Genomic DNA, 10,564 nt, shown 5'->3' with positions numbered 1-10,564 from the left:
TGCCTAAGATTATTAGATCGAGTCTGAGGTCGATCATTTTCCAGTTTGCCACGTTGTCTTTTTCCAGGGATAACCAAGTAGATGTGTTGAGAAATTGGTGTGTGATGATGTCAGAGTAAAAAATGATTCATGACACAAACCAAGGTTAAAAGAGGCTTTCAAAACAAGCTCAGAAAGCCACGGAGGGAAAAGAGCGTATGTATTTTGAGCTGTGAAGTTTGGTTGTTTGTATCCTCTGTCTGCAGATGTCTGGGATAACCAGTAGTCCCACTGGGCCTTGAGAGTGAAAGTTTACTGTAGGAGGTTCTGAGAGTCTTGTTTAACTAATATTTCTGCCTGGGAATGAGATTAATGTCTTTCTAAGGCATAGTTGAGAGTCCCTGCTGCTGTTTCTATCATGTGGATGAGCACAGAGGAAGAAGGCCCTCTCTTTGAAGCAGAGAGAGGGCCCTTGCTAGATATCAAGTCTTTTGATGTCTTGAGTTTGGACCTTTGGCATCTACAACTGTGAGAAATAAATTTCTATTCTGTGTGTTTTACCAAAGACTAACTCAAGGAAGACAGTGATCTTTGCTGACTCACTTCCTGGCTGAAGTTCTTCCATCTCCAACATTTAAGAAATGAATCAGAGAGCCTCCCGTGTCTTCATCCCCTCTCAAGTCTATGCTTTCCCCAATATTACATGAAATGAGTTCAAAAGGTGACAAGACGTATAATGACAAAATGTTTTTAGAAATTCAAAAAAATTATATTTAATATTTCCAAGGTGAAAATAGAAAATTTTTTAGAAACACTAGGATTATATTTAAAGATTTTTTTTCTAACAATGTTATAAACATATCAACATGTAGGCTATCTGTTTGTATATGAAGCAATCAAACTTTGACTTTTGTAAATATCATTTTTATTAAAAAAATAAGATTTAAATAAATTACTCCAGCATCATAACTATGAAGTAAGTACATGACTAAAAGAGTTAACATCTTTAGAAGAATTCAACTCATGATGTGTTTCCAGCGTCTACTTCTCTGAAAGGAATAAAGATTTAGGAGAACATGGACTGGCCAAAGACAAAAAGTAGGGTGTTCTAGAAAACAGCAGGTTCTCCTATTGGTTAATGATCTATAGCCATTAATTTCTACAGGTATATTTGTAGGTAAAATAAATACATTTCTTCAATTGCTAAAATTGCTTTGAAACCCACTTCCAAATCCTTACTTCTTGCATGTGAGGAAAAGCTAGCAAGATTACCTATCAAACATCATCACTGTTGCTTCCTGCGATTCCAAAGGACCCTAGTAGCATTTGATAATTTTTTAAAGTAATGAATAAACATAAATTAATATCCACAGTCCCAAATTAATTTTTTTCTTTCCCTTTAAAGAACTTGGTGGCTTGCCATCACGTTCTGAGCTTGGTAACTTCCTCCTGTCTGTATCTTCATGGAGCAATCCACAGATGTTTGATGCTGTCTCAATACCTCACCTGCTTCAGAAGACCTGAGTAGCCTGACCTTTCTGGGCCAGCTTTTCTCAGCCAGCTACAGGAGCAATTGCCTGCATGGGGCATGTCTGGTGGTCTTCTTTTCCTTAAGGAAGTCATTGAGTTTTCCCGTTAATTCCATGCGGGCTTTCAATTTGCATTCACTCTGTAGTCTCTAACAGAAGACTGTACTAGATTTAGCGCCTTCACAGACTTGCACCTTCCCTCCCTCTGGACTCACGCATCCCTCTGTCTAAAAGGAAGGGGTTGCCCTAGGTGGTTCCTAAGGTGGCTGAAGAGGAAAGCGCTCACAAAGCTCTGAGGAGAGTGAATAAAACTTAGGTAACCAACAGTGTGGATAGAGTGATGAGCAGCGGTTGAGTCCTGGCCCCGCTACTGCCAGGCCTGAGCTCCTCTTCCCTGTCAGGACAGTGACACCAGAGAGACGGTGCTTCCTAAGCCAGTGCTTTGCAGCCCTAGGATAGAGCAGACACATTCTGGCTATCATGGTCCTTCAGGACAAGGGTGGGAAAACGGAAACGCCCCTTGTTCTTTACTCTTTCATTTCGCCGAAGGAGCAGTAGCTGGGTCCCAGGCCTCGCACGGTGCAGTCTGTGCTGTGGCTGTCGCACTTGTCACAGTGACATTCAGTGGCTACGGGGTATGTGTAGAGGGAGTCTGCGTGGTGAGCACAGCCAGGCAGTCTTATGGTCTCGTACACCAGCTCCTTGAAGGTGCATATTTTCTGGGCGTTGGGTCTGATTGGGTCCTTATACACCAGGTCCTGAGGAGTTCAGGGAAGGGAGGATTAGGATATACTGTTCTGAAGTTTCTGTTCAGGCTAGTCAAAACGAGACCGTAATTTAATACCGCATGCTTTCATGTTTACCCGTCAAAACCCACAGAGATACATAGACCACCTAGGAAGTCTGTTTCGTTTCCTAATCCTTCTGAAAAATGTCTTTATTGTTCTGGAAGTCTTGCAGAAAATATAAGTCATTTCTTTCCTAATCCCCATGGGCATATCAGAATTAGTTATTTGTCAGAATGCAAAGGAACTTTAAAATTGAATATGGAGAAATGATAAAAAGAGACTATATTAATGACAACTTAAATTACCAATATTACAGCTTAACTCTCAGGAAAGAAGTATACTGTTTGCATTTATAAAATAGTGAAACAATATATGAATATTAATGCTTATTGTGTTTATGAATACCCAGGTAGATCATTTCATTGCGTGACAGACAATTTTTCCCTTTGCAGTGCTGTTTATGTTGTGGAGTATTAGCTTCAAAGGCTGTGTACTCTACCTATAAGATTTTTTTGAAATCAAAAATTGTTAATTCTAGAACTTTCTAGAGGAAAAATTATTTGTGCTGAGGGGAGAAAATGAGGCTGCTACTCATTCTGTTTCTGTGGCATGCTGCCTAATCAATAGTCCCAGAAAGGGTCAATAAGCAGTATAGTCAATGGAGTTTGATTGAACTCTTTCATCACTGAACAAAGGGTATCTCATGAGAAAGTTCTGCTTTTCTCAGTCTGTGGTATGAAATTCTACATGAATAACATTGGAAATGGGCTAAAAAAGAGGCAAGTGAGAACTGTTTCTTTACTTGTATTAATGCAAAGAAGTGATGTGAATTAAGGCTAGTGGCTTAATATCTCTGAATCTCCCATCTCTCAATGGCTTAAAAAGGGGGGGTATGTTTGTGAGTTTAAAAAGCCTGCCAGGATTGACAGTGTTCTTGGATTACTTGTAGGTAGATGTGTAAGCAGATCTCAAGATAATTTTTATAAGGTGTTGTTTGTGTCTTCAAGTGACATGAATACTTATTTGGAATCATCTCAAGACCCTAATTATAAAAATTGCCTTTAAGAAAATATTGTTGTTGTTATATGCTTATATAAACAGACCCTATTTATATCTCTACATATAAAATATAAAAGTATGGCATAGAAATATGTTATATTTAGGAATAGAGTCAGTGTATATCACCCAGTTTATCTAATTCTAAGGTTTCATAAGCTCACCCCAATAAAATCCCAGTCTCAAACTGGCACCTAATTACTAACCCCATTCACAACACAGATACTATTGATTAGGGAACTTGTGGCTATTGCCTGGGAAATTAAAATATTGCTAAAGTGCAGATTCCTCTGGCTCGCCTCATACCCCTCCCCAGCAGAGCACAGGACCTACCCTAGTGTAGCAGTATCCTGCACACCAAGTGGTATTGATGCTGACGCAGAAGCGACACTCTTCCTTCTCTACTGCAATGGTGATGTTGGTCAACTCACAGCCCCGGCAGCTGATTGCTCGCCAGCACCAGAATAGAATGCAGAACCGGATCGACTTCATCCTGGGCTGGGAAGTGAGCAATATGTCCTGGTAGCAATAGAGAAATCCAATAATTAAAATCGATGTGAAAATTGAGAAACAGCCCACTCATCTTTCTCAAACATTCTGCTTGAGCAGGAAATTTTAATTGTTTTGCTTCCTAGACCATTTATTCCTTTTTTTTTTTTTTTTAGGGGGGATTGTGGGTGGGATAGGTAAAAGTAGAAACATATAGATCAAAACTTAAATATGATGATTTAACAATTTAATAATCACTATCTTAAAGTGATTATTCTAATCAGGTAATTTGTGATCCTTATATTTGCTTATATTAATAGTTTTTGAGAATTAGTTTGCTGAAAAGGAAGAAAATTTTATATAACAAAATGATTTCCTGATTTTTATCACCATTTAAACATCTGTTTCTGTTTGCCCACATCTATTGACAATTAGTTATATTTCAGAAGCTAGGCAAACTGGTCTCTAAGTCAGATTCTTGATGATAGCACATTGGCCATATTCAAGAAGCCAAGTTAACAAGAGTAAGTTTCTATACAGCATTGACAGAGAATGGCCATTCCTTCTCCACATCCTGAAAGCCTGCAGTTGTTTAAAAAGTAGCTGTTCTTTTTGCTCCAAGTACGAGACTCACCTGTGTAGTCAGCTGTCTTTTCTGGAGAACGCTGAATACTGAGTCAAGTCACACATCTCCTTTTATACAAAACTAACACCCTGTGGATTTACTGGGTGTTAACATGACCAATACTAACACAAAGCCTGCTGTTAGGTGAATCAGTGTTTAGACGGACAGGGAGATCAAGCCTTGCCAAAGTAGTCTAAACGCCATGGACCAGAACATGCTATCAGCGGTGATGGTTTCTGTACAAATGGAATCTGATATGGTAGCACGCCCACTCCTTTCCCTTGCTAAATTAAAAGTGACTCTGGAGTCTAGACTGCTCTTTCTGATCTTTAACTTGGAGAACTCAGTATCCTTTCCAAGCACCGCTTTGGCTCCATTGAGAAGGAACACCAAAATATGTCTAATCAACTGTTCCGAGAACAGACTGAACTCTAAAAATGGGATGGCTGAACATGTACATTTGGGGAAAACCTAAGATGTTCTGTAGAGACATACTGACCTTGGTCTGTCTATAATACACTTAATTAGACTGGTGACTCTGGCATGTAGAGGAATATGTTGACTGGCGATGTAAATTTGGAAGTTGATGGCATGGAGCTGGGTGAGAGTGCAAGGGAGTATAATGAGAATTTAATTTAATGAGAATAGAAGAGTTGAGTGTGGTTAAACTTCAGCAGTAAAATGTCAAGGATACAACGAGTCTTCTTCTCCCTCAGCCTCATTTTCTTCTTCCTCTCCTTTTCTTGCACCCAAATGAGGTCTAGCAGGGTTGTTGAAGTTAGGAGCTGAAGAGAATGTGCTGCCCTAGAAGCTAGGTGAAGGGAAGGTGTCAGAGTAGAGGAAGTGACAAGTAAGCCAAATGCTGCATGAGAGGAGGGCAAGCTAAGATTGTAGAACACATCTTACAACGTACGGATCCAATCCTTAGCTGGAGAGGATGAGTGCATGGGAACTCTAACCTGGTGTTTGTTTAAATGGTGGGGAAGAGATGAAGCGTAGTAAACATAGGCGATTCTTTTCAGAATTCTGTTACGAGCATCAGTAAGAAAACTGGGTAATTGGGGCAGTGTAGAAGTAGAGTAAAAACAATTTATTTTCATTTTTACTTTTATGGGGGTGGAAAGCAAATGCCTGTTCTTATGGAGATGGGCATGTGCTTAAATAGAGTGAAAACCAGTAAGCAGCAGAGAGTTCGGAATGTTCCTAAAGACAAGACAACAGAGGGCTTTTACAGCACATACAGAGGGTCTGGCTTTAGGCAAGAACATGGGGAGGTTAACCCCCAACCAAGCAGGAAGGCAGAGCTCAGTGGTGAATGAACAGATATTATAGGAGGGCAGGTGTAGAGGGAGGGCAGGCGTGGAGGGAGGGCAGGTGTGATGGGAGGGCAGGTGCGATGGGAGGGCAGGTGTGGTAGGAGGGCAGGTGTGGTGGGAGGGCAGGTGTGGTGGGAGGGCAAGTGTGGTGGAAGGGCAGGTGTGGAGGGAGGGCAGATGTGGAGGGAGGGCAGGTGTGGAGGGAGAGAAGGAATAGAGGGAGGGTGGGGATGTGTAGTGGGAGGGCGGGTGTGGAGGGAGGGTAGGTAGGATGGGAGGGTGTAGGTGCTTATGGGCAAGAGTCATGGTAATAGGCTCCATTCTGGTCTCTAATGAATTTCCTTTCCCAGTAAAACTGGGAACATAAAACAGCAGCCATAACCACCATTTGGTATTAGGGACAAGTTGCTTGCTGAGAGTTGTAGAAGTTTTTCTAAGGGAAGCTTAACATTGGGATCACTCTTAGTAATCCCTTATATTTTGGAGTAAACTCTTTACATGGACTAAATCTACATTCACAAAGTATTTTTATGTGGCCATATGTCAATTTCTATATTTCAAAAATACATATGTATTTAATTTCATTAATTCCCAAAATATATACTTAAAATATTAGCAGCTTCTTTACGTTAATGCCCACTACTCATCAACACATAAGCATATTAAATCTGTATTCATATATAATATTGACAGTAACCTTTGTAGGAGTTATTACTCCCTTTGGGAAAGTGTGGAAAGTGAAACTAAGCAAGGCTACACACTTGTTGGGGTGAATTTGATGTCCACACGCCGTCCTCTCTGTCTCCATATTCAGAATGCTGCTCATTGAACATACAGTTTTGGGGTGGTGTAAATCCCCTCTGTCTCTCACTCCTTTTGGAGCGGGACCAAGACAGAGGCTCTCAAACACCAGTGACAACTTTAGGTGAAATAGCAGGCAAGAGTTGTGAACAAAGTTCACTTATTTTAAATGAAAAAAAATTTAAGAGGCCATTCTAATTGTCAATATTTTAATTTGCATTTAGATCAGAGTTCTAAAAATAACCCCATCCTCTTTGTCTGTTCAAGAAGCCCCAGACCTGCCTCTATCTATTATTTTATATGCTTCTTAATTGATGTCAGTAGCTCACTGAGCACTCTTAAACCTTTTTATTTTGGGTTAAATCTAATTGAAAAGAAGATCATTGTGTGCTGGGCCGCAGCTTAGCCTGCTGGCTGCGCAGTGCATTCCCTTTCCTTGTTTTGCTCTGCTGTTTTGGGAGGAAGGACATCAGAAAGGAACATGTCTCACGGTGCTGTGTGAAAAGACCTTAACCTTTCCAAGGAGAATGGTTAGCAAAAATAAAACAGAGCAAGTGTGAGCTTTGCTTGCCCTGTATTCTGTTTCCTTTACTCTTAAGACTGTCTTCACTGGTGTGACTGTAAATACTGGTGTGTTTATAGGCTACAATGGACAGCTCCTCTCTGTGCCAGGCTCCGGCTCTTCTGAGGAAACCCCAAATGTTCTTGCAGCCTCCCCTGAGGTTCTCTCCTTTGGGCCTCTGGCAGCTCCCTCTGTATTTTTCCGTCCTACAAGTAAGGAGGATTTATTCGGATTGGCTCATTTTCCTATGTAGCTTCTCAGCAATTCCTTGGGGCTCCTGTGTTTCATCAGGTGGGTTTCCTGCTATCTTGACTGGTCACTGGTTGATACAGCGTCTGTTGTCTTTCCATCTCCCAGAAATAAAATCTACTTGGGGATGAGTATAGCAACATTAGCTCACTGCTTGCTAAAATATTGAACAATATTCTTTTTTGGATTGAGCCCCACGCATACTTTGTAGTCCCCAGTGTTTTCTCTCAACCTAGTATTTTCTGTTTCTTTTCTTTTGAGTCTCGACCTCAGTGGTGACATACACCCTACTTTATAAACAGCAGCCGTCTGAAAATCCAGATACACCAGCTTCTCCAACTCTTAAGATGTCGGTGCTTCTGTACACATGTGCTCTGCGATGCAGCACCTTCTTTGATTTGCTAAGGAGTTCTTCCAGTAATTCATTCATGCCTGAGTTTAGAACAGGGCATAAGCAGAGCTGAAATCCTGAGTGGGTACCTGTTTTCTACAGTGAGCCTTCTTGCCTCCCCCTTTCACTTGTTCACATGATGTATGGTTTGAAATGTAAAGTTTGAAATGGTTAATGTATTTTGGTTTTTGTTTTATTTATTCTTGAAATTATTTTAATTCTAGAAATGTACTTACTTTATTTAAGTCACTATAATAAATAACCTATGTGATATAATGTCCCTATAGAAACTGCCTAATTTTATTGTTTTAATCCCATTAAGTGATCCATCAAGAATAGCGTAGATCTTTGCTGTCCAATAATAGCAGACACCAATCACATGTCATTACTTTGGGTTTGAAATTTGGTTAATAATTAAAGTACTCTGTTAGGTCTAAAATAGATGCTGGATCTTCAAAACAAATGAAGAAAGCATCTAAACTCTCTCATTAATAATTTTGTCTTTATTATGGTAGAAATGACATTCATTTAGATATATGAACTTAACTAAACTATGAAGTGGAAATCTTACCTATTCCATTTTAACTTTGGCCTTGCTTTCAAATGTGGTAATTGGAAATAATTGAATTCTATAATGGCTCAAATTTGATTTCTGCTGGATAATTCTAGCATATGACTTGGTGGCTAATGAGTAAGTTTACAGAGGTTGGTAGATCTACTTGGTGGTCTAATGTCTCGTCCATGTGCATTGTTCATTGCCAGACTAGGTTGACTGATACAGGCACAGCAAACAAGAAAACAAAAAACCCACTGTTTGCCAATTCTTGTCAATAGAAGGACAGAGTGTATATGTGGTGTTTTTCTGAGAAGAGGTCAGGAAAGTCAGTATTTGTACTAAACTTTTTTTTTCTTCTCCACAGGGGCTGCCAGCTGGGGATTTAATTAATTTTATCAGAGGGGACAATAGCACAGTAGGATGAGACAAAATGCTTATCTCCCTTGTAGCTTCTCTCTTTAGAACAAAGTAGACCACACTGGCATAGCATTCTCCCGATAGAGTGCCTTTAAAAGCAGTGATAGCATTCCGAATAGTCCACAATGGTGTTCCTGTAAGAAGTCAGTCAGTTTGCTATCAGGCACCCGCTAATGCACAAAGCTAAAAATATCTCCTAGGCTTACAGCAACTAGAACGTGCACAGAGTAAGCATTCCGCACATACATATGGATTTCATTTTCATTTTGATTCTGGTTGGCAATTTTCTAGAAAGTAAAGAATGAGGTATGCAGAATGCATTGTCTGTTCAAGTAACGAACAATGTATTTATGATTGATATGGGCTATGCTGAAGAGTCGCCAGAGTTGACAGTTCTTCTCAGTATATGATGCAAGTGCCCACTAGCTGTTTTGTATCATTTTGCTTTTGGACCTAGCATCTCATTTATATGCATGCACACACATATAGGACATTGGATAATAGCTTATCATGCTTCCACACCTTTAATATTATGCATGTCCTTTGTGGAAGGCATTGTCCCCTTCACTTTACAAGGGCACAAGTTTGAGCAGTCACCGAGCTATGTGCTTTCGTGTATTATACCACCGAGTATTTTCAGTCACCTGAGGATGAAGGCATTGTCATTAGCTCCTAATTACAAATATTTTTGGTTGTGATCCTAGCCTTTAGTGGATGAACCAGCTCCCCACATTAAAATAAAGAACTACGTGTCAGTAGCAGGTGTTAAGATTCTCATTAGAATGGTAAGTTCAGAGCCTACAGGGAGAACCAATATTCCTGCCATTCCTTCTGCTATCTACTATTTACTAGATAGAGTGGCCCACTCGATGAGAAGCACCCAGAGCCTGGGAGAGATCACCCTCACTACCAAACTTCAACATTGTGGGATTTCTTATATTTTGAATAAATTCACCAGGTAAGATAGAGCCTGGTGTAGGAGGGTCTTCTTTCTATGTGTTGCTTTCATTGGGTGAATAAAGAAAACTGCCTTGATCTTTGACAGGGCAGCCCTTAGATGGACAGAGAATACAGAACTGAATTCTGGGAGGAAGAAAGCAGGGTGAGAGAGAGCCACTGCTATGAAGTCACCAGGTCAGATATGCTGAATCTTTCCCGGTAAGCCACGATCTCATGGTGATACACAGATTATTAGAAATGGGTTGAATCAAGATGTGAGAGTTAGCCAATACGAGGCCAGGCAGTAATTTAATTAATACAATTTGGTGTGGTTATTTCGGGTATAAACTAGCTGGGTGGTGGGTACGCAGCCCGCAGCTCCTCCATACAATAATAGAGCCAGTTGTGGAGACTGAAGGAACAAATCTCAGGAAGATGGCAGAAATAAAAAGCAAGACAATGCAGCGAGTCATTAATTCAAGGGAACTCGAGAGAAAGCTGGACATTAAACAATTGACTCCCATTGGATCTGTAAGTGATGAGCTAAGAGGGGGTCCTACAAATGCGCTATTTTAGTCAGTTCAGTCCTCCCAGCCATGAGCCAAGCACTGCAGCCACATCCATTTCAGGGATGAGTAAACTAGAACATGGCCAGATGTTCAAATGTCTCCACTATTTTTCATGTTGCAGGTAAATAGAGCTGTCTCTCCGGGATTCAGAGTCTTAAGATCTACCTGCCACATTCTTCTTCTGCCTGCTCTTCTCAGAGTAAAATTTAGCCCATTTAGTATCAATACTTCCCTCTTTCCTACCCTTTAAGAAGAAGTGTGTGTGTGTGTTACACTATGTCTACAGTATATGTGTATT

The 10,564-nt window shown here is 40.4% G+C and overlaps 1 protein-coding gene across 1 annotated transcript; it reads right to left on the bottom strand.

Annotated features, from left to right (window-relative positions):
* Nucleotides 1-2,035: 2,035 nt before the first annotated feature.
* Fshb (follicle stimulating hormone subunit beta) lies at nt 2,036-3,844 on the bottom strand. Its single transcript, XM_057781859.1, has 2 exons — nt 3,686-3,844; nt 2,036-2,266 (listed from the first exon to the last, which is right to left on the bottom strand). The coding sequence occupies exons 1-2, from the start codon at nt 3,842-3,844 to the stop codon at nt 2,036-2,038; spliced, it is 390 nt and encodes a 129-aa protein (XP_057637842.1).
* Nucleotides 3,845-10,564: the final 6,720 nt, after the last annotated feature.

The sequence above is a fragment of the Chionomys nivalis genome, chromosome 9 (assembly GCF_950005125.1).
Source record: "Chionomys nivalis chromosome 9, mChiNiv1.1, whole genome shotgun sequence".
Taxonomy (NCBI): domain Eukaryota; kingdom Metazoa; phylum Chordata; class Mammalia; order Rodentia; family Cricetidae; genus Chionomys; species Chionomys nivalis.
The sequence above is the reverse complement of the archived record's forward strand: the minus strand, read 5'-3'. Positions and strand labels throughout refer to the sequence as shown.

What these genes read in the sequence shown, in the direction of transcription:
- Fshb (XM_057781859.1), bottom strand. Translation starts at nt 3,844, where the DNA reads ATGAAGTCGATCCGGTTCTGCATTCTATTCTGGTGCTGGCGAGCAATC. An exon ending in CAGGATACTGCTACACTAGG is followed by an intron (nt 2,267 to 3,685) that starts GTAGGTCCTGTG and finishes TGAACTCCTCAG; the next exon opens with GACCTGGTGTATAAGGACCC.